The following is a 24,700-nucleotide window of genomic DNA, read 5'->3' as shown; positions in this document are numbered from 1 at the left end:
CTGAACTCTGGAGATGTATTTCTCTCTCTTCTGTCTTCATTACTTAAAATGAGGTGGAATAAGTCAGGACATCTGACCTGCAGTCTTTTATTGTGCAGTTCCTTCCAGAGATTCAACTAAGAGGAGCTGGATCTTTGAATTTTTGCATCCTGAAGGGTGAGATAGGGATTAATTTGAATCTTTTCAGAGATACTGCATGGTGAGTAGCAATAGATGGACCATCAGAGGCACATTAGACTCTAACTTAGGTCATATTTGAAATGAAAAAATGCTACAGTCAAAATCAAATCAAACCTTACTCAGTATTATTGCCTCATAGGTCCACTGGGTAAACCAAAGAGAAGAAAGGTTTAACTAAGGTGTAGCTTCAACTCTGTGGAATGGGCATACAACTAAGAAATACCTACTTTCTTCTTGCTTGTATTCTCTCAACCAGCAAATGAAAATCCCTCTTTTTGGACCAGTCCTAAGGCAATTTCAAATCAGACTTGAATAGCTAATCATGATGAGTTCTGGTCTGAGAAAAAAAAAACAATAACATTTTCCATTCCTGTTCAGGTTGATTCTGACTTCCTGGTTACAGCACAGACTTTTGGTATAAAAACACCCAAAATGAATTGCTGAAAGTTACTAGTAAAATCTTGTACTATTCACCCCATTATCCTGAGGCTTCAACCGGTGTCTTAAAATTCATCATTTTAATTAATCTTGCTTGTCCACAGAAAAGGTAAAACTCTTCAGTCTGCCCTTTAGTATCATTAGTATCTTATTTTTCTTCTGAAAGTCCTCTTCTTTTAATCTAACTCACAGATGCATTTGACGACTAAATTGGGTGAACAGAAGCTTTAATTACTTTATTTTTATTGCTTTCATGCACTGCATGGGATAGCAATACTTTAATTGAAATCTGTCAGTGTGAAACCAAACCTTCCTAGAAAATTTTTCCTAGGCAATTATAAATGCAGAGAGATAACTATAGGTGCATCTATCCTATAGTCATTTCTTTATGATACCAGAGAGACATACATATCTACGTGGATGCACACACAGACGTACAATTCCAGATGTAGTTTTAAAGAACACCCTGAAATTTAACAGTGTGCGTAACTGAAAAGATGGACAGATACACAAGCATACGCGTACTCATTCCACTTTTTGTAAACATGCTCAGCACATATAACTCAAGGATTTAAAAATTAATCTGGGCATCCTCATTCCTTTAGAGTAGAATATGTTAATTCATACCCAGTTGTATGCTTTAAGTATGTTAGATTTATGATACTGCCATCCAAAAGCCATTATAGTATATAAGATTATCATAAGAGAGTATTTTACAAATATTTTTAGAAATTAAAATTAATTCATTGGCTCAAGCAGATTCAGATCCCCAGCTACTGGTAGCTGATGAATTTCACATTATGGTTTGCATTAGAAAAACCCTCAAATCCCAAAAGGCCAGCAGCATGAGGGCATATTATTAAAAGTATTGCTGCCTAAATCACTACAATGCAAAGCATTCATTTTAAGTGCTTCATTTAAACTTAGATTATTTTTTTATTTAACCTCCTTTTGAAAAAAAAAAAAAGTTATGTGCATTGAATATGTTTTAGGCTAAAAAGGAAGAATCTCTGCTTATAGTACCTGTACAGATACAGGCCATTTTTAGACCACTCTCACTATGGATAATTGTGTTCTGCCTCAAGAAAACAAATAAGCATTAACTAGTACAATAGAAAATATTAGATATCTAGAAGTGGATAGAATATCACCAGATGTTTTCAATGTAAAATGATTTAAATTGTTTTGTTCCTTCATAGACCATATTCAACATCAATTAAATACTGAGATACTGATTCAGCGCATAACTAATTTTAAGCATCTCAAAAGTTCAATTAGGCAATGTGCTTAAACATCTTGCTCAATAGGGTGCCTTGATAAAATTATGAACAAGAAATAATTCATCCCATTAGACCAAATGAATATTTCTGTGCAGAGTATTCTGTGTGTATGGAGTGCAGCATCAACACAGCAGACAAGCTCAGACATTAGTTCTTCAAAGGGATGCAAAGGATCCAGAAGGAGGTAATTGATTCCACATCACTTTATAGACATCCTTCAATAACGAGATTGTTGCAAAAGACATAGGACTGTTACTCTGACATGTTTTTAACTGTCTGAAGAACATTATCACTACATACATACATATGTACACCACAAGAGGAACCTGAGTTGATGTGTCTTGACAGTAAAGTGGCTGTTTTCCACAGCATCTGTTGCAAAACTGGTCTTTCAACCACTATGTGCCCCTGTGAGCATAAGCTTTTAGTACCTTCTAATTATTCTAAGAATTAAGGCAATTCTTCAAAGAGAGGTTTTGAAAACTTAAGAGACAAATTACCCAACATAGCTTTTAGCTTCATGTTTTTTCTGTTAGCCTGATTTCTCTGCTGAAAATAAAACATAAGAAAAAAAAAAAAAAAGATAATTTTTTTTTATTCTGGTATTCTGTTAATTTTCTAAGATATCAACAGAAATCAAAATTACCAAACTACTCATGTAGTTTCCAGATCCAGAAAATTAAATAAAAAACTAAGAAGGATATTTATTGATAAGATAATAAAAAATCATTCCAATTGGCCAATTAGGTGAAGAAGTCAACAAGTAAAAATGACTTAGCTGGAGCTGAAGGATTTTCTGTATTAGTTGAAGGGAACCCTATGTCTGTCCCTGCACTAAAACCAGGCACTGAACAGCTGCTGACTGAAGAGCTACTGACTGCATTGGTAAAAATACCATAGCAGACATAAAAAATGGCTGGTAGATCATGAAGCAAGTAAGTAGCAGCTGTACAGCTGTGAAACAGGGAGCAAGCAATACATGAACTAGGATCTCAGAGGAATTGGCACTGTGTTCTGTGCTATCCATTTTCGTTGGTGACCTGGGGGACCTTGGGAACCCTGCTTCATCAGAATCACACCAAGCATATGATGAAGGATAACAAAAACCTTTGAGAACAGAGAAAGATTATGCAGTTCTGAAGACTTTAAAGATTACTCTCAATAACTGTGATTTAATATCAAGTAACGAATTCAGAAAGTGATAGAACCTAAACACAAAATGGACAGTGCTGTATAGAAAGTACTAATACAGAAATAAGTTTGGATCAGATGACTGATAAGAGATAGTTTTCTCTTTAAGATATCAAGAATTAATAATTTCCTCTTCTGCTAGACATCTAACTCCGAACATGCAATTTTGATAAAAAATTTCCATTTCTATACATGTTTCTAAAAGATGCTTGTGCTTTGCCATATTGCCAGAACACAAGGGCAAAGTAACAAGCTAGTGAGAATCTAGCAATAAACTTAAAATAAACCCAGAAGGCTCCATGGTGCAGATAACTTGTTCCTGAAGCTCAAATTAAATGGATTCTGGGCTAGGATCTATCAATAAGCATTTTCTGATGAAGTAATACTGTGGTTCTACATTGACTTTAGACAAGTTATCTCATGAGTATTAGTATACTGCTCTCTTACATATATAGGTGATTCTATCTATTAATTTGTCATCATTTTGAAAATCAGTATGATCTACTGCTCTGAACAACTTCAGTACATCATTCTGGAAAATTAATATAGCCCATTTTTTTTATTTTATTTTAGGCTCTAAATTCCATATCATATCAGTATTTTATGAAATGAGATGTAATTTACAAGCTGAATTCATAGTGGGAAAGTAAGGTCAGTTATGCCGCAAGCATTCTGATTTTAGCAATGCTTTGGAGAATTATTTGAAATAATAAAATGTGAGTGCAAGATATGTATAGAGTGACAGATTAATGGCAGTGGAACCTCCCAGGTCAAAGATCTGATATAGCAAATGCTAATTCCTAGGGTAGCAAATACTAACTTCTTTTTACAAATGCCTTACTCATACACTTAATCATACAAAAGAACAGATTTTTACACCAAATGCAAAATAAGATGTTTAATCACCAACACTTCACATTCTAGATTTAAAGCTCCCTCCTGCAATTGAGTCCACGCAAATACAATACCCAAGACTTGCATTTGAATTTTAGTTTCCTCACATAGATTGCTTGTGCTTTTAGGATGCCTCATGGTAGCCCTCAACATTTAGATGCTCATCTAGGAGGTCACAAGTCTCTGAGTGCCCAGTGCCCTACATAAGTGTCTTAGATACATCAGTAACACCAAATGCCTATGCATGGATAACTGCATCAGGCCCTTTAAGTTAAAAAAAAAAATGACACTTAATATTTCTGTCCCAGTCGTCGAGTCTTAGTTTGTTTTCCACCTATGCCACCAGCCAGTTTTAGAGCATAGAACGTTGTTTTCCAGTCAAAAGATTTTCTGTAAAGAATTTAAAGAATTTACAGAATTAAAAAGAAAGAAAGATACTCATAACATAACAATAATTAATGGTTTTAATTTTATACCAGTAAAAATCAGAAAATTTGAAATTAAGGTTCTTGCTATAATATACCAGTAACATCGTGGAGAAGGGAAGTTTTAAATAACTTTTCTGTTTAGAATATATCCTCTTAAAAGCTCAGATGGCTCATTACGTAGTCAAAAATATGAAAATATTTCTTTTTTATTCCAAGTTATGGTTGTTTTCAGAGACTCTGGGAATTTAAAAGATAGGAAGCCTAGATGGAAAAGTGCTTGCTTTTCATCTGAGTCCTTGTAAAAAAAAAACCAAACGTGGAGAAAGATTAAAGTTTATTTGTTGCTTAGTGACCATGAAAACAGTCTAAGCACCTAAGCAAATTTCCTTTGATTTGTCCTTTTAATGTGTCTTATTCCCAAAGCCGTATCTTAATTCTTACTGTGCTCATCCAGTCAAGTCCATTTTCTCCAGTGGGAAACTCTGAGCATACAAATGCTATTAACAGATGGTTCCCTGACCACTTCCTTACACTAGTGCTCTTTTTACAGACCTAACAATAATAATAGCAGTTCCTACACAATTGTTACAATAATAATATTGTGTTTTAATAATTATAACAGCTTTGTTTCTATAATAAAGTTTTCTATTTATCATTTTCATAATTATTACCATATTATGACCTCAGCTTAACAAGGACAATATGAACATATAAATCAGTTATATTGGTATTTCTAAAATTTGCAGTAGTAGTTTATCATTATTATTGGGCATAATGTTTTTCCGAGAAAACTCAGTGTCAGCAAACTCTCCTGTCACTAAAGTCAGACACATATATAATCATTAAGTTCAGTGAACAGGAGTAGTACTGCAATTAAGATCTACTGATAGATCTTCTAGTTTGTGCAGAAAGAGACTGCAGCTTAGGACAATGCTGCTGCCGGTGTCATTACAGGTTCTAGAGACTCCAGTAGCACTGTCATCCAAAATCACTGGTGACAGTTAGAGAAATTTCAGAAAGTACTTTTCTAGTTTAAGGATTACAGATTTGTTTAGGCACCAATCTTCCTCTGATATTTTATAGTCTTAGCATTCCAAGGGTCATTTTTAAATGTTATGATGTCTTACTTTTATTGAAATTTAAGTCATGTACTGTACTTACAGAACCAGTTTTCTGTTTTTAATCCAACAACAAAGTCTGTTTTATCTTTTAAACTGGAAGTGTGAAAATTTCATCCATATTTAATGTTTCTCATAATTATATCTGTAATTAAAAATATAAAGCTTTCAGCCCTTTCTGGTAACAGATTGTCTCTGATATCTATTAATTATTTTTATCACATAAAAAATAAGATAGGGCATGCTTACAGGACTCATGGCTTTACAAACAGTATAAACACAAAGCTTAACTTTGGCAACATTCCATTTTTTATATTTTAGCTTGGCAGACACAGATTTCACTAATCAAGAATTAGTAACTGAGGAGAATATCAGACAGCATCTGCTAGGAATAATTATATTCAAATCAACAGGCCCAAATAACTGAGGGCATCTCTTCCATTAATTTTTAATAAGTCTTGAAATAGCAGGGAAATTCCGGAATGCTAATGTGCCATTAATTTTTAAAGAACAAGCAGCAAAACTGGTTAGCCTGACATCAACCAAGACAAAAGAGTGAGCTGATAAAAAGTCTAATTGGTAAAGAGTAAAGAAAGTTTATATAATAAATCCAAGGAAGAAGGATTTTAGAGGCAATAATTCTCATCATAGTAACATGATTTTTATAAGATTACAGATTTGTCTAATAAAATTGCCTAGCTTAGGCTTTGTAAAGGAGTTCATTCAGTAACATGACTGATTAAAAGGTTTGCACTGTATAATATCAATAAAGCACAAGCTAAATGGGCTGAAAATTGATTAACTGATATGTCAAGAAATACTTGTGAGTGAAATGATTATCATCAACTACTAGAATCAATGAGGGAGAAACATGTACAAACTCAAGAATAAGGATAGAAACATAAATAACAATAAGGACAAGGTACTCTGACAAGTTATCAGAATCATTTGCCTTGATTCTACAAAATAAAATGTGCTTTAATACAGCCAAATGCAAAGTTATATCAGCAGAATCACCGAAAGCAAATCTTATGGCCTATGGCCTCTGGAATAAAAAGAGGATGAAAATATTATAGAATAAAGATGCTACATGAGAGTTTGAGATGAGGGGATGTAACAAGGTATCCTCTCATATTTGTCCCAGTAACATCATGGCAAGAAAAAACCAGTGCTTTACTAGACTGTACAGAGAGAGAAATAATGAAGTAATGTTCCTTGGTGTGTGGCACTCATACAAATTATGATTAATATTACATACATGGTTTTGGTCCTATTTTAATATTTGAAAAATTGAGGGAATAATAGAAAAACATGAAAATGAGAACACTGAAGAAGATGCTTTGCAGTGAAAGACCTAAAGAGCTAAATAATGTTAGTTTAATGTTAAAAAGCATATTGAAAGGTGCTTCAATTTTTTGTAAGTGGATTCACACAGAGAAAATACTAGGAATTAAGGTTCTGCACAATCTAGCATAAAAAAGTATAACAAGAATAGGAAGCCAGCTGTTGAAGCCAGACAAATTAAGGCGATAAATTAGGAACATTTTTTTAACAGTGAAACAGTTTTTGCTATAAACAAAAATTTTCTATGTTTATGATCTTCTGTAAACTAGTCAAGAATAGATACACATCTAGGAGACACACTGGAGTCAGACACAAGCTGTAAGATCTCATAGAAGGGAAACAAAATGAAGTCTGATTAGATGACCCAATAGTTTCTTTAAATTCAATGTGTAGATACTGTAATATTTTACTACTGCTAATATATTGTCTTTCAGTATATTTGCCCCAAGGAACGTAGATTTCCCACTTCTGTGCTGTGTTGCTTTGCAGACACTAACAGGGATGTGCTCAGGATGGAGAGGGGCAGTTTGCTAAAGTTACCTCCTAACTAAACTACTACTTAGGAAATAGGGCGATCACTGTTTGGTTTTGGCAAAATACTATGTATTGTGATTATTAACTGGGTGCTGTAAATTATTAGGAGGAATCAACTGCCTGAGCCATATTTATATGTACATGCCACAGGCACATATTTAACAGAACAAGGAGCAACAAACTTGTCCACCCTCCCATTTTAGCTTAGTGTTAGACCTACCTGAATTCCCGTTGTGGTCCAGCATGAGAGAGCCTCCAGCAGCTCAGTCACAGCTGCCAGAGGAGCTGGGAAGACAAGTGATGCTTGGCCTCTGACAACAGTAAGAAATGATCAACACACTGTTGGCCCTGATTGGCCCTTGTCATGATCTTTCTATTTTTCAATGTTACAGTCGTCAACATAAATCAGTTTGAAAAAATTCAAATCAGTTAAACTTTTTCTCCTATTCTACCAAATCATTACTGGACTGGTCTAAAAGTGAATCAGATCTGTTTCAGTCACAGCAGTGCCTAGATACTAATTATACTACACATGTAATGGTTTGACTTCTTTCTTGAGACCCTCCATCCAAGGTGGAAACCTGTCCTGACCAAATTACAAGCTGAATATTGAGATGACTGACAAGTCATCCACACTGATCCTTTTAAGGGGTTTCAAAGCTAGCACAAGTAATGCCTTTGGAAGTCAGTCATAGTATTGACTGCAGTTGAACACACTCTCAGGATCTGCAAAGAAGCCCGAAACACTAAGTGTCCAAATTGCATTACAGAGCAGTTGGAGCAGCTGAATGTCAAAACCTCCGTTTCTTGGAGAGTCTTCGTTTTTATGGGCTTTCTAGGCATTAGCATGAAATTTCTGCTGTTAGTATTTGTACTATCTCTACATAAGGCTGAAGTTTTAGGAGAGTGTTAGCTTACCCTTTACAATAAGTCCTTAATTAATGAAAATAGTGTGTACCAAAGAACATCAGATAGTAAAAATAACAGCTGATGTACTTTTCACTGTAGTCCTCTTGCTTTCAAATATTTAGTTTTGCTATGGACTGAGTTTATGTAACACCTTAATTTTTGTATTTTTCACAGAAATGTAACCTGGAATAATTTAGCTATCCCAGACACTCACTGTTCCAGAGAGCTAGAAGAAGGTTACCAGTGCCCACCGGGATTTAAATGCATGGACCTTGAAGATCTGGGACTAAGCAGGCAAGAGCTGGGCTACAGTGGCTTTAATGAGATAGGTCTGTCTTACTGGTAAAATCAATTTCAGTATCCATTTAAAAATGTTTTTAAAACTAATAGAACAGATAGTTCATGTCTATACTGAAAAGGCATCAAGTGCAATCAGTATTCTGCTGAAGTAGGGCACGTGCCAGAAAGGGAAGCTTGCTATTTGCTTTGCAGTTATGATATATTTTTACATTGCCTGGGATCCCAGGATTTAAATAACTTTAAAACAATGTCTTCATAAGTAGCCAACTGTTGATTATCACCAGTATACAAATGTGATGACAAATTTTTGTGTTTTATTTATGATTCATTTTAGACTAAATAATTCATCCTGTTTGTCTAATTTTACTAATAATTTCCATGAAAAAAAAAAAAACAAACCACCCAGAATTACTTTGGTAATCATCTTGTTACTAAGAGGAGTGAGAAAGTGATATCGTGTATCTGTGCCAATCTTGATCCAAACTGTGTTAGTCAGAACATCACCCAGAAAAATGATTGAGAGTCAGGAAGATTTACAATACAGGTGCAATTTGTGTTCTGTGAAAAACCCTGCAGAGTCACCAGGAGAATATGATCTCTGATAGATGCAATGTGTCATGCTATCCCCATGGGGAAATGAGTGTAGAACAAAAAATCAGGAAAGGTGGCAAGAGCATGAGCAGCTGTGGCAAGATCCACATCCCAGTGGAAAATATGCAGTTACTCTGTCAAAACGTTTTGGTTATCTCACACTTATTTAACAGACAAAGGTCCAACAGGAGCCTGCAGCTGTAAAGTTTTATTTCTGGGCAGGTAGGGAAGTCCATTCAAATAATAGAGCATACCCACAGGCTGCATTCCTTCTGATGCATCTCTTTGACTTTGATAAGCTTTTCTTTTTCACTTTTCCTAGTCTGGGCTCTGGACTGTTATCTTGTCCCCAGCTGAATTTGAAGATAGTCAAAAGGTTTAATGACTGAATGACTGCAATCCAAAATGTTTTTTTGAGTATTGAACACCTTTACAGCTGAAATGACTTCAATTGTTTCCGAGGTTGCTGAATTTACAGAATGAGCCAGAGAGTTGCAAGAAATAATTTCAGAATCCTGCTACAAGTACTCTGTGATACCAAAATAATTTCTAAACAGAAACTACCATTTGTGTCCATTCTTTTTTCTTGTAAGAAAGGGAGAAAAACCTGATTTCAACCAAGCACCATTCTGTTTGCTCTGGGAGTCAGAAGCATACCAGTTGTATGAGTACTGCTAGCTGAATAGCACTACTCATAGTATCAAATTTTATATAATTTTTTTCTTCAGTAGATATCAAAGGATAACCCTGTCTGATCTCTCAGTCAACCTTCAGAGTTGTTGCCATGCTTGGATGAACATGGGCTGAGTTCACAGTAGAACCTAAAACCATCTGCACATGAGTTCTCAAGTTCAAAATGGTTTGGCAGGGGAACATAAGACAGATGTATCCATCTAGTGGAATTAGGCCCCAGATTGAAATCATCTTCTTACCTTGGCATGTGAAATTTCTGTGGCACTGAAGGGTGTTATCCTAGCTGCCTACCTGGTCACCCATCAAAAGCAGTTGCAATGCCTTAGACAAGCTTAAATGGGGAGATTATCTGAATGAGGCCCAAAGTGCTTAATAAAGGATGCCTGTATGTTTTTAATGATGGGGCAGTTTGCAAAGACAGGTGAAAGAAATAGTTTGTCTGTGCCTGCAAAGCTGGTTAAAAAAACAGGACTGAAACTCTGGTCTCCTGAGTTTTATCATGTTGATAGGTATATCAATATGTCTTTCTGAGTGCTGCATTTTAAAGGTCAGAGATTGCAAACAGACTTAAGAGACTTGTCATTGATAAATTGTTTTTGTCTAGAAATAGGTAATCAGGATATAACACCTTTCAGTACAGTAGCCAGAAGTTAAATTGAGTATCAATTGAAAGCTGATTACTAAACTTTAAAATACTGGGTAAGACACAAGCTTTGCTACAAAATGTTAAATTTGCTTCCTCAAATCAGGAGTGTTATAAAACAGGATTATAACCAGCAAGTTTATCAAAGTTTATGTATTTTATAAATGTCCATTTTGTGATTCACCTTTGTATGTGGTTAACAGGTAAGTGATGAAGTCTTCTCTATGCAATTATACTGTTTTATTGTATACATTCATTGATTTTTACTTGCAGATATTACGATGCAGCCTGTCCTACTGGATCTTGATATCTATCATTACACAAAACACAAGAGAGAGCAGTTTGGCAGCTACTGTATAATTAGTAATACTTAGTTTGCAGCATATAAGTACAAACTATGAATATTTGAATTTGATAATTTCTGCTATTTTTCTTCTTTATGAAGAAAAAAGAAAGGATTTTTACAATTTTGTTACTGGTTGAAGACCAAGTTGTCCTAATCAGATAAGAGCTAATAGAGTGTTTAATACTGAGGGCTATGCCAATTATGTAGTTTCATTCTTGGAAAATACCTTGATTTTGGCCATACCCTGCTCCCACTTTTATAAATGGCTTTGGTTTTAAAGGGATGGAAATTGGAAAGATAATAGTGTAAGTTTTGGTACTTATTTAAAAAAATAAAAATTTATTTCTTTCCAAAGTTTTCTATTTTTAGTTTTGAGGAGTTCTGTTTATCTGTTTTATGTATGCTTCCATGCAAGTATGTATATATTGCATAAGGAAGAACATAGTTATAGAATACTGATAAATGGGGCTTGAATTCATCTTGTCAAGATAATCTAGGCCATCCCCTTCTGATGAGAAGCAGACTTCATAATCTTTCCAGGCAACCTATTGTGCTGATTCATTGTCTTACTCTTAGGAAGATTTTCCTAAAGTATAACCTGAATCTTTCTACTTTATGCAATTTAAGATCATAATTTCTCACCTTATTCACTATTGGCATAGACAAAACCTTAAAAAAAAAACTTTTTTGCATCTTTCCTTATGACTCCATATAGCTCTAAATGCTTCAGTCTTTTGCTATAGGACTTATGTTTTATACCTTTAAATTGTTCTTACTGTTCTTCTCTAGACTTTCTCTGGCTGATTCACTACTTCGTTGAAGTGCAGTACTGTCAGAATACCCCAGTAGAGCCATTACTTCATGTGGTTTTAAGTTCTGTTACAGTTTCTACATCCCAGTGAGATGTTTTCCATTTTCAGAACAGCATGCTGTGGGTGATTCATGTTTTTCTGATTTATTACCGCCCTTGTGTCCTGTTGAAAGAGCTGCCATCACTGTTTCCCATCCTTTATTTGTTTACTTACTTCTTTTTAAATGTAAACCCTTACATTTGTCTCTGTTGAATATATTCAGCATACTTTCTTTTGTTTTTCCAGACTGTTTCGTCAATTTGCAAGATCTTCTCTAATTAAAATTCTTTCCTCCTGAAGACTTTCTATGCCTTTTCACTTACTTGTATGTGAAATTAGATGAGTGTAATTTATTTCCTATCAACCTGGTCAAGAGTGAAAAATTAATAGAAACAGACCACGATCAGACTCTGGAACCTTGTTTGATGAGTCTTACTTTTCTGAAAAAGTTTTATTAATAGCTGTTCATAAGTACACCTAAGAAATGGTTTTGCACCCATCACAGAGCAGCATCACCTAGCCATATTCCTGTATGTTGCCATGGTGATACATTGTTAAAAGCCTTTTAAAATCAAGATGTAGACTACCAAGTGTTTCCTCTCTCTTTACAAAAACCTGCCTTCGTTCTGCATTTGTACAGCAATGACAGAATAAGATTTGTTCTCCGGTTCTCCATATGTTCTCTAGTGCATGTACCTCTTAATATATATTAATAATATGAGATTTACACCTGATGTTTGTGATGATGATAATTTTTCAAACATGGACCACATCATCATATATCTACAGCTAATGCCTCTGTTCTTCAATGTATGTATTTCTGGGTTGCATGTAGGATGAAATAAACACTAATTAGTATTGCCATCTTTATCAGTTTAATCGCTAAAGCGAATGAAGATACTAAAAGCCAGGACAGTTCTATCTGGCAGTACCTCTGGAAAAGTTATAAGCAAAAGTCACAAAGGTCTATCTCATAAGTGTTTGTGAAACTGAAGAATTAATGAAACAGGAATCAATTAGCTAAGGTCCCAATACCTCAGATCCCTTTCTCAGTGAAGTTCTGAAATGGAAGGAAGGAGTAGTAAGGAATAGCAAGATGCCCCTCTAAGTGAACTGACTTCAGGTGTTTCAGGTTCCAGGTGATGAGAAGCTACAGGAAGTACTGCCTTCTCCTAGAAAGTTGCTGATGAACTCAGTAGAAACCCAAGTACTCTTTCTGACAGTTTGATATAGAACTTACCTTATTAAGTATGTGTTGTTCTTAACCAGTGTAAGCCTTAATATTAAATTACCTCCTTTATCCATCAGGATGCCTGAAAGACTTTTTGAACACTACCTGTGGGGCTGAGTGGGAGTAAGAGAAAGTATATGAATGAAAGGCTTGGCTGGCTGTGTGGATGTGGGTGGCAAAGCTCCTTACTGTTGACTATACCTGTATGGTACTGTCAAGCTCTTTGCTTTCTCAGAGTTCTTAGCTGGTTTCAATTCAGACTTCTATAAAAAGGTTGATGTTTTCTCCATAATAGAACAGCCTTCAGCCTTGTTTCACACTGAGAGCATTAGGTGCATTCACAGCTGGCCTGTTTCTTCTTTCTGATTTTATTTTCTTCTTCTCTGTATTTTTCCTAGCTGTGTTTAATTGCATGGGGTATAGCTGATAGCATGACAGTATTATGAAGCATGTAAAAAAAGTTGAGCTAAATATTGAGAAAAATTGCTTTTGTTTTGTGAACAAATAGTAATTGAACAAATTATTAGTCATGTGATTGTATTTGTTTAAGTATTTGCTTCTGATATACCTAAAAACATAAATATAACTCTTGAATTAAATAAGAGAATGCAAATCTTGGAAATTGAAGGGCTATGATGAGTACTTCTGCCTTATGTTTCACTGTTTATCTGAATATGCATCTACTTTAAGTCACTATTTAACATGGCAGTAATTGCTATCAGGGGCACACTAAGGGTGTTGGCAGAGCTGTCTATGTGGGTGCTGTTGGAAGGGGTGCCTCATAGACACAAATGTGCCAAAATCTACTCTGTCATTGCATCCTGTACAGTTTTCATCCTTACCGGTCCTTTTCACACAGTACAGATGCTTGTGAATTCAGATTTTTGAAACATCAGCCAGTAATCATTCCACGTGCCTCATGGGTGCATCTGTAATCATCTACAGATGTACACTTACAGCTACATTACTGATTTTACTCATCACATAATCCTAGAGAAGGATTTTTAATGATTTACAGTGCTACATATTGCTTCAATTATTCTCAAAAGGAAAAGGGAGTCCTGAATAAAGAAAACTAGAAGTTAAAAAATATTCTACAAAGTAAATCAGAGAACTTCTAGGCCGTGAAAGATCATTTTGAAAGGAGAAGAAGTAGATCTAATTCTATCCTCTATTATCAACCCATCTGTCAATAGCTAGGGCCAGTACCCTATTAAATGATACTAATTACTTCTTGTACCTGCAAAGAGTATTTTACAGAAACTACCATATTAATCGCCATTTTACATTTAGGAGATAAACACACACATAATATATCTTGGAGACAAATAACAAAATTTCAGTGGTAAATGGTAGTCTTAAAGGTAAAGTAGAAGTGACCCATGTTTTTATATAGTGGTGGAGTGGTCAAAGTGAGAAACCTGCATTCTGTAAGGATACCATGCTAACCCCCATGAAGGGACTGAGGCAGAGCATAGTGCCTTCCATCTCCCTCCCTCTGAGTCGACAGCAGCAGGAATTCCTGCTGCAGGCATCAGAGGAAAGCAAGCAACATGAAACTGATTACTAGAGGGAGTTTTATAAAGATCCGCTCTTTGTCATTCTTCTGTGAAGTTATTTCCAGTTTTTCTCCATGGAACACCTCACACCAATATGGATAAAATCACCTTTAACATTTAAGAGGCTGAATGTTAACAAGGCATGCCAACATAAAACACTTGAAAATCCAGCTTGCCATTCCTACTGCCGCTAGATGAGAAAAGTGCCTGTCACTGGTGGCAGAGGCTAACCTTCTAATTACTGTCACCCCTATGCACCTGACACAGGCTGCTTAGCTCTTGGTGGCAGTTTGAGCAGACACTTGGTCTTTCCAGGTCCCGGGCATAGGCAAGAGAGGAAGGTGGGTTATGACTGATTAGTTGTCTTAAGCAACTGCCTACTTTGCCAGCTCTGAGACTTCAAGGTCCATGAGGAAATCATGAGTTGATAAACAGAAAAAAAATTAAATTTTCAGATTATTTGCTCAAAGTAGGAAATATAGCTGATAGTGCAGATGATTGCAAGGGTTTTTAACAGTATCCCAACATGCCTTCTTCCTCCATTCACTGCCCTTTCACACAATCATCTCTACCTGAATGAAGCTGGTGTCACTTTGCACAGACATAGATGGACAAAAATGCAGATCAGCATCACCACCACAGCCTGAATCCCTTGGCTCTCAGTCATTTTGTATCTGGAATAATAGAAAGCAATGAGGGCATGTAATTGTTTAGTCAGAGCCTCCATTTAATTGTACCCGTAAAGGCTGAGAAGTTGAGCTCTTATGAAAGAAGCATTAATTCAATAACAATTTCATCAAAATTTTTGGTCAGACTCTTTTATTCTATAGATGATATGTATTCTTGATACATGTATTGAGTCTTCATGCTCTGTTTATCCTAGAAAGTACATCATAGTATTAAATGCTTTAGTAAACAGGTCTAATCTTATTCCAGTTATGCAGCTCTTTGATTCAGACACTTTCATGTGAAGTGTCTAATAAGGAGGCCTTCATCCATGACTGCAGCCTGTGGAGTTATCATGTGATAACATGACAAATGATAGTGATGTTAATGTGTGGTGTCAGATGTAATTAGGGAAGCCATTCAGACTATCTAGTAATAAAACACATATTTTTTAAATGTGAGCCAAAATGATTTAAAGCATGCCCCATTACTCCACTGATTGAGAAACCACTGAAACCCATTATTTCAAAAATGGTGATAGATTTTTTTCTTCACTGAAAATCCTTCTTAGTTTTGCAGACAGAGAGCAATAGGGCCCTGACACCAGCTGTGACACTGTTGTGGGTAAAAGAGTCTCCACTAAGGGAATTTTACTTATTTGTTTTACTGCTAATTAATGTAGTATAATTACTCATTCAGGTATTAAGAAGCAAGGAAGACAAATAGTTAATGAGACACTTAGGGAAAATATCTTTCCTTCATCACCTATTTCAGCTTCACCTCACACCTCTGCTCCCTGTGTCCCAGTCTCCACTCCTATGCTCTTGCAGCATGTGAGGTAGGGAGTGGTGCAGGAATCTGGAGTCAATACATAATGCTTGGGGGTTTTGTGCTACCCGTTCTTTCTTACTCTTCTGCTACTGTTCCTTCCTTACTAATCATCTCCTCTGCTCCAGGATGGACTTAGCCATGGGCTGCAGTGCCCTAACAAGTGTCCCTGCTCTGGAGTGCCCCCTAGTACCAAAAGACTGCCAGTTATGCCCACCAAAGGCTCCTAAATAAACTTAGGCATGACAGTCACCTTTACGTAGGCACCTTCAGAACGATATAGAAGGGTTTTGGTGAGCTCAGGGGAATAAAGTAAACAGTCTATACGTCCTGTGCAGGTGAGAACAGTTTACAGTCCTCATATTTCCCATCTTGGGAAATAATTCTAGTTAAGAAGGATGTGAACACTGTGAGGAATGAAGCATGGCTATGTTAATAAAGTAAATAAGTTCAGTTTCTTCCTTAGATATAATTAACAAATTGAAAGGGAGTCAAACAACAAATCTCTATTTAGGCTGAAGGCACAATACTGTTTTCACTGGTTGCAGCTTGTTAAGGACCTTCTTACAAGGCCATGTTTAGTTTCTGATCAGAAAGAGTTTAATAACAGAGGACTTTATGAGTTTTCTTTTTTCTTTGGGATTTCATTTTATTTGACAGAAAACGTACTAGTGAAATTCAGTGGCTGGAAGTCAAATGTAGACAGATATACTAAGGAAAACATGAACATTCAAGGCAGGTCCTGCTTGACTAACTTGATGTCCTTCTATGACAAGGTGATCCTGTGGAAAGAGACCACTGTTTCACTTTACTCCTGCTTTTACGTTGTCCTGTTTCCCAAACGTGATTCTAAACCTGTTCTTCCTCCCTGTAGTGAAAAAATGCAGATCTCTTTTATATTCTGTTTTCACAGAATATAAAAGAGAAATTTTTTACATAATATTCCTTTCTCTTGATACTCATCTTTGATTTCACTCACTGTTTAGACACTTTTTTCTTTTGAGGTTACAAATACCAGTTTGCATAGAGGCTTAGATTCAGAAAACAGTAGCAACTGTCTTTCTATAAGGGTTTTACCCACAAATACCCTTTTCCATTATGCTATTCAGCAGAATGTGTAATTTTGCCATCAAGTGAGTCTGAAAGTATTGGAAGCTATATTTGTCTTTCCATTATGCTTGCTTGTGGCTTTTTTAGTACTAAATCTTGTGCAGGATACAGGATAATATCTTTTAGATCAAATTTTCCTCTCACTGAAATTTTCTTAAACTGACAAAATGGAGATATTTAGCAATGCATTGTGTAGAAAATTCATTTTGCTACCAAAGAATATTCAGAGTTGTCAAAGAAGAAAAATAACATGATTTCATTCTCAAATTGGTGCACCAAGAAAGGACTGTTGCTCATGAGAAGAAACAGAAATGAAGACTAGGCAAACTTAATTTATAAAAGTGTGCTTATTTCCAGCCTTGGCAGTGTCCATGGCACATGCGTATCTTGCATTGTACAGGAAAGCAGAATCTGGTAAACCAACACCTTGCAGATGACAGACAGCAATAAGTTTTTTCTCTTGACCTATCTCCACGTTCTGCAAAGTAGACTTTGTGTTTTGATCCTATTTCTGTGCCTTTCAAATAAGAAAAATTAGCATGAACTTTAAAATTAACCACAAAATTTTCCAAGTGGGTCACCAGTTCTGCAGTTTCCATGGCTGCAGTGTTGTACGGTGGTGTGGTGGTGGGTCACTGTTTCTGTGGCTTGGCCAGGATGTCGCACATTATGCTTGTCACTTATCCCCCTTAAATGAGTGCTTACAGTTTACTGCTATGTGAACTTTAGCTCAGCTCCAAATAGAGGTGCCTGTTTTGCCACATTAGGGGGCTCAAAGACACTTATAATGGGTTATTGCCTCTGCAGAAGTATTTCTTTATTTGGAGACAGCCCTTGGAGACAGCTTGTTTTCTCCATATAGATTTAAGTTTATTTGAGGGTTCATAAACCTTGTAATCACAATAACAAGTTATAAGCTATTTCCCAGGATGCCTAGCTAACAGCAGACTGGTTTTAGAAATGCTGATATCCTCAGTATGGAGTTTTCTCCTGAGCAGACACTGAGGGATCAGCCCTTATTTACTAACTTCCTTCGATCCTAAATATGTATACTGTTTATCTTTTGCTATCACTTGCTCCTGCAGCCTGACAGTCTAGGGTTTATAACCCTCTATATATTTAAGTGAAAATCCCTGTACATAATACTCAAAAAATACAGTCTTTCTTACGTAAAAGTTATTCAGAAAGGTTTATAAAACTCAGACAAATGCATATGATTCACTGTTTCTTCCTAGTAGAGATGAGATATGGTAGCTATCAAACAATTTGGTGCTGATAATGTTTCCAAGGCAAGTGGCGATTAGCTCTGTTCAGCAAAAATTCTGTGGCACATAGTAAAATTATTATTGCTATAGAAGGACTGAACATGCCTTCAAATGTGAAGGCTTGATGAGTCTTTTACTAAAGAGGTGTAGTTTGTTAGACTTCTTCAGATTATTTCAGTTTTGTTCTTTAGTGTAACAATTCCACCTAAACAAGCAGAATCATTTTTAAATGGAAGTGCTCTAGCAAGGCCATGTTAGTGAGTTTCCATGTGTTGTGGAAAGGAGAAAACATGTAATTTCTTGCTTTACAGGGAACACAATGCCAAAATGATCAGGCTCTAAATGGGAGCATGTTTCTTGAAAAGTTTCAGTCTCTTAACTCATTTAATTCTTGCTCTTGCTGAAGGGAGTCAAATTTGTTGTGTCTTTGTAAGGGTGATGTAGACTAAGTTTTATTACAGAATGTATTAATAGAGAGTCTTTCATGAGAAATTCTTGGCAGATTAGAAACAACTGTGTTTTAAGGACATTATGTCAGGCCATGAATTTTCAATGGAGTGCCAATGGCTTTAACTAAAGGTTATGTCTCAGCTGGTGGAGCCCCTGGTGGTCTAGTGGTAAAGGCGCGGCGCTATCACGGCCGAGACCCAGGTTCGATTCCCGGTCAGGGCCACTCCCGGGCAGGTGGGGCTCGTTAGCCCTTAAAGGCAACCCACCTACGTCCTAAGGACCTCACTGCCACCGTCCAAGCTCGCTTGGCCCCGGGAGATGAACCTTAGGATTAAAGGGTGGGCTCAGTTCCGCGCACACTGTGTCTCACCTAAAAAATCCAATGCGCAGGCTGGAAGGTGTAAAGACCTTCCCCAGATCTTCGCTCGCGAAGACTGGCCATTATTATTATTTATTATTATGTCTCAGCTGGTGGGCCTGCATGTCTGAGGTCTTGGTTCTGTATACTGTGGCTATGTCATAACCTCATAGCAGAAACATAATTCATTGCCGTTTCTTTATTCCTGCTTGCTTATTATGGGAGAAAGAAACCTGATAAGTGGACCAGAAGGCAGCTCCAATCTCCCTTCCCCAGGGCTGAGGCACCGCGGTCCTGCCACTCTACAGCACACACCGACTGCTTAAACTGCTTGTAATATGTGGGTACAAGGATGTGACTGGGATGTAAATACTGGCTTTTACTGATGGTCACAGTCAGTCAGCTCTTTGTATTTCTGTTTTGGAAGAGTAACACAGAGATACCTACAACCACAGACTTTTCACAAAGGGTAATAAGACAATACTTGTGGTTTTAGAAAACTGAATAACTAGCATGAATTAAAAACAAACAAACAAAAAAACGTCCTTAGCTGTTTGATGTTTCTCTAGGCTTCACTTTTCTCAGGTAAGGCCATTCTCGTTGCTTAGTTTATTAAGACTTTTTACTTTTTAGCAATGGTTTAGAGACACACAAAAATTACACAAATAATGTCCATTGAATTAGCTCTTATACTAACAAATGGTATGTGGGAAGTTGCAGAGGTTTGGAAACTTAAAGTAATTTGAGCAGCCCTCCAGAATTGTAATTTATTGCTGTGTTAATCCCAAAGTAATTGAGTCTTGCATTAAACCAGGCAGTCAGGTGAAACTAATGTGAATAGATTAGTACAGTTGTACTGACAGTCAAAGAAAACTTAACTGCTGCTGAGAGGCTTCAGTGGAACATACTTTCCCTGCCATTTCAGGGTGTTCTGTGTTAGTGTCAGCAACTACATATATAATGGAATAAAAGAACTTTCCAGAAAGCTTTACTTTTTTTTTTGTTCTCTGTTTTGTTTGTAATTGTTGACCTTTCCTGGTGGACATCTTTTGCTGTTATATGTAGTTTGATATATCACTTGTGTTACTATAGTATGCTGCACAGAATTTAATCATGTCTCCGATGTCTCTGCTGTCCTCTTCCCTCTCTCTCTCTTTCATTTTCATCTGTGCCTGGGAATGCAGAAAGGGTTCTTTTGGTTAGATTTCATTTTGAAAGTAAGTCTTCTGAAGTTTTCCTTCTAATATACCCTCTGATTAGTACTTGTGTAATGGGGATAGCAATGGTAATAAAAATAAATCCATACTTGCTACTTCTAGGTAAAAGGCCCATAAACTGTCACTGATCATAAGCTTAAAAGGTGAAAGAGCGAAGTGGGGCAGAAAGGCAGTCTTATTAGATGGGTATAAGAAAAGGAAAGCTGAGGCAGGTCAAATGCAAGGTTTAATTACATCTGATTAGATTTTTTTGAACTGTAAGCTCTGTCATCTCAGACATATCAATTCCTTATTGACATAAACCTTCATGTACTGTTCTTAATTTAGCTAAAGTAGCATAGTCTTAAATTCTATGTAAGAAAGTTTTCTCCAAGATCAGTAGGAGATCACAAGTATAATAATAACAAAAAAACCCAAACCAAAACAAAAAAAAAGCCCAAAACCAACAAAAAACCTCAACCAAAACAAAACAAACACATCCCCCCAACAAAAAAAGCAGTGCAGTAGAGCTCACTGGCACCAGTTGTTTGCTTCTTAGTGAACCACTTAAATATCCCCACCTCTAGCTCCCTACTGCTCTACATGGCAAGAGGATGTATTTGCTCCAGCATAAGGGTTTGAGGAAGCCTGGAATGGAGCTTACTGGGAAATGTGGTGCTGGAGACATTGCAACTGGCTCTGCAGGACTCAGGTTCCCAGAGGGCACCCCTAGCCAATGGCAGCCTTTGCACTGCATCCTCCAGAGGGCTGGCAACCTGTCAGTGCCCACTGCTGCTGTGTTAAATGCAGTGTAAGTACTATTTCCACAGGTGACCTCATGCTTACTTTCTGCTTCTCCTTCTCTAGCATAGCAAGGCCTTCCAGTGTGATTTTGAGATGATATATGGTCTGTGAAAGCAAAGGAGGAGATTTTCTTTTGCACTGCTACTACAGTTTACTTTTAATTTCTATGGAAAGCGTGACCAAAGAAAGGGTCAGATAACTTTGAAAGTAAAGCAGTCAAGGAACACATGCATGCTAGCAATGCCCTGGTCAAAGGGAAATAAATGCACATTAAGACCATTTTCTTAATGAGGATTTACTAAGAAAACAAATAGAAAGAACTGCTTCAAGCAAAACCAACCTCCCAGCCCGCCAGTTTTCACTCTGCAGGAGAGTTGAAGAAAGGCTTATGTCAAAGACAATAGCTATTTGTGTGGATAGCTACTCAATAACTGACAGTCTGACAAGGAATGGAGAACAATATGAAAAAATTGAAAGAGGAGTTAAAGGTGTGACAGGTGTGTGAACGGTCCAGAAACAAAGGTGTGACTAATTTCAGCCATGCTGAGGAGCAGGAAACTCTTAGCCAATAGACAGAGAATGAAGTTACACAATTAGAAATCTGTCATTCCATACCAAGAAAATTAGATCCTTTCGGTTTAATTATCAGTCAGTGCCATTAAGACAGTATAGCTCTGCATAATGAAAGCTGCAGTTACTGGGTAATAGAGGTAATTGTTTTCACAGTGGAAGATTTTCACTTTCAGACAAGAGCTTCAGGATATGACTGGTTTACAGGCTTTGACCTTCAACACTTGTGTAATGCATGGGACACGTGGTTTTTATCTTGCCTTCTGAGATCTGACTATTTTATCCTTTTCATAAAGTTGGTGGAAACAAGCTAAACCACCCACTAGAAATACAATGTGCTATACTCATGCAACATGCCCTCTGTTACTGTAATTAGAGCAGCTTACCAAATTATCTTTGATTTAAGACCTTTGATTTGATAACACAGGGCCAGCTTGCAGCTTGGCTTTCCCGCTTCTGCTGGGGAATAAGGGGGAATAATGCTATTCCAGAAAATCTAGTTCACAGATGGTGACTCTAGCGGGGGGAGCACTCACAGAGCAGCAGCTTAGGTGTGACTCTCCAGCACAGCAGCTCATCTGTGGTAACTGGCTTTATGCATGCTGCTACCCTTGCAGTACCCTGCAGCAAATGTGTAATGCCATGCTCCTTCTTCATTAAATTGTGCACTGTGTTACTCAAATATTTAAACATTGAATGTTTCTTTTCCTAAGTGTCTTTTCCCTGTTTTTCTTAGGGACTTTGTGTAGTTACTGTATTCTACTCCATCATCAGTGTCACGAAATTGCCACATGAAGAAATTCTTACACAGTATCTAGTATGCACTGAGTCATATTTGAAAAGATCTAGGTTAAAAGCTAAAAGAACAGTATAATATTTTGAATCCCATGTGAACTATTGAAGTACTTCTTTAAAAAAATGTAAGAACATTCACTTCTGGTTACTACCTATCTCACAGCAACTGAGAAAGAATAGGAATGACTTGAAAGAAGAGAGTCTTACCTAAGAACATTAAATACCTTACATGTACTTAACTCTGATCATAAATTTTGGTTGTGAACAAACTGGGAGCTAGATCTTGCAGTATCTAGCAGGTGATCTGAATAAATCTTTTGAATAAACCTTTAAGACATCTAACAAATAGTTATCATTTTTCTATACTTAGGACTGCGTTGGGAAATACGTCTTGGTTTCTTTGCCACGGGGGCATTTTTGTTCTATGAGTTGTTTCAATATGCAAATCATTGCTATCTTTCCTAAAATATCTACAGATATTTTCAGTGGACAGAGTCTTTAATTGTTCAAGCTGCCTTGGAGGTTCTTCCTAATACTGTGCAGATTTTAAGACTTTTTGAAGACATGCTATTCCATCTCCAGGGAAGGTGTAACTGGTCATCTTGGGAAGTGTCAACATACACCTTCTCCCATACTACAGTCAGAATTTTCTACTGTCATTCAAAAGCTCTTTTAGAAGGTTATCCTTCATTTTCCAACAAATCTGTGCTACTGTCACCATACAATAGAGTAATGATCAAAGTAATGATCATTACTTTGCCTCATTTCATCATTGTATGAACCCTCAAGTTAAGAATCTCAGTCCACATCTGAAGAAGAGTTAACCACACAAAGCTGTCACCTTTTCCTTTCCACTGTCAAGAAGATTGCAGTAACCTAGCTCCAAATTTTGGCACTTAATTTAAACAGCTACAATGAGACTGGATGACTTTGAGCCCCTGTTTTCAGCTAAGCTGTACACTTTTTAAATCAACGATTCTGAAAGAATTAAATCACTTCTTGCATAAAATTCAGAAGAAGTGAAAACAGTTAGCAAATCTGCTGTTAGAAGATCTTATCAGTCACCAGTGGGACACGGACATCTAACCGCTCATAGAGCATGGATGCTCTGTGGTAACACCTACAAGATAAAATCTTCAGAAATGTGTTCTATTTCATGAGTAGCTGACTCTACACATAGCTGATTCATCTTGACAGAAGTTACCCAGGGGCTGACAAATTCAAATAAGATAGATTAGTCACAACAGGACTTCTGTATGTCTCCTCTGATAAACTGTAGTGCTACTTTATTCTAATTACCTGCCTGTGGCAGGCTTTGCATGGTTTTAATACTGGTCTGTGTACTGCTTACATATCCTTCTGCTTTAGCCATTGCTATATTGTACATATGAACATTCTTCTTACATTTGTTTTACATCTGATGTTTTTAGGCATTTTACTTAGAATTCTGAGGTGACAATTAATTAAATGCCTATCACCATCTCTCAAACAAAGAGCTTCCATTGTATTATTACTGCTTAATCCTCTTCTCTAAAACAAACTCCAGATGTGTTTTCTTTTTCCTATTTTCTTTTTTTTTTTTTCACGTAGAATCATAATTCTGTCATTACTGGGATGTTTTCTCTTTGTCCTCATTATCTGATACAGAACTATGTGAATAGTGAATAATGGTGATTCATGGAGGGGTAGTAGCAACGAATGGAAATTGAATACTTCAAAAACCGTCTAAAATTCAGCATTCTACCATTATATCATAGCCACGGATATTTATTTCCCTGACATTCACATAGCAAGGTGTCAGTGCTCTGGAAATAGCTAAGGGTAAATTCTGCAGTTATTGGGGCACTAAGAAATCCTAAAGAGAGTTTGGAGTATCAGGGGAGAGTACACAGTCACACTGGTCTTTGCAGTCTTCCACCTGATCATTTTATCCAGTGAAGAATGCTGCTTCTACTGTGCACTTACTCAAACTGTGGTTTACCTGCTTTCTACAATATTTTCACAAGTGTCTTAAACCTAATTGAAATTGACTGTGTTAGTTACCTCACACCTGTCTGGTTTTTATTCTCCTCAAATTTACCAGATTTGCCAGATATGGTGCTTTATGTTATACCAGACAGCCTAGTCT

At 36.7% G+C, this 24,700-nt stretch overlaps 1 protein-coding gene across 6 annotated transcripts in view; it reads left to right on the top strand.

The window, feature by feature from the left end:
• The window catches only part of NALCN (sodium leak channel, non-selective), a 237,961-nt gene that overhangs the window by 39,118 nt on the left and 174,143 nt on the right, over positions 1-24,700 (top strand). For 5 of the 6 annotated variants that reach the window (XM_050332057.1, XM_050332055.1, XM_050332053.1 and 2 more), the window contains one exon: positions 8,491-8,645. In XM_050332057.1, coding sequence (XP_050188014.1) covers positions 8,491-8,645 — 155 coding nt within the window. Of the gene's footprint in view, positions 1-8,490; positions 8,646-24,700 lie in introns of those variants that run through there. The other variant, XM_050332058.1, reaches the window with a different exon arrangement.

This window comes from Myiozetetes cayanensis, unplaced genomic scaffold, assembly GCF_022539395.1.
Source record: "Myiozetetes cayanensis isolate MyiCay16 unplaced genomic scaffold, myiCay2020 scf5-8, whole genome shotgun sequence".
Taxonomy (NCBI): Eukaryota; Metazoa; Chordata; class Aves; order Passeriformes; family Tyrannidae; genus Myiozetetes; species Myiozetetes cayanensis.
Note: the sequence above shows the minus strand (reverse complement) of the source record. Positions and strands in the feature narration are given on the sequence as shown.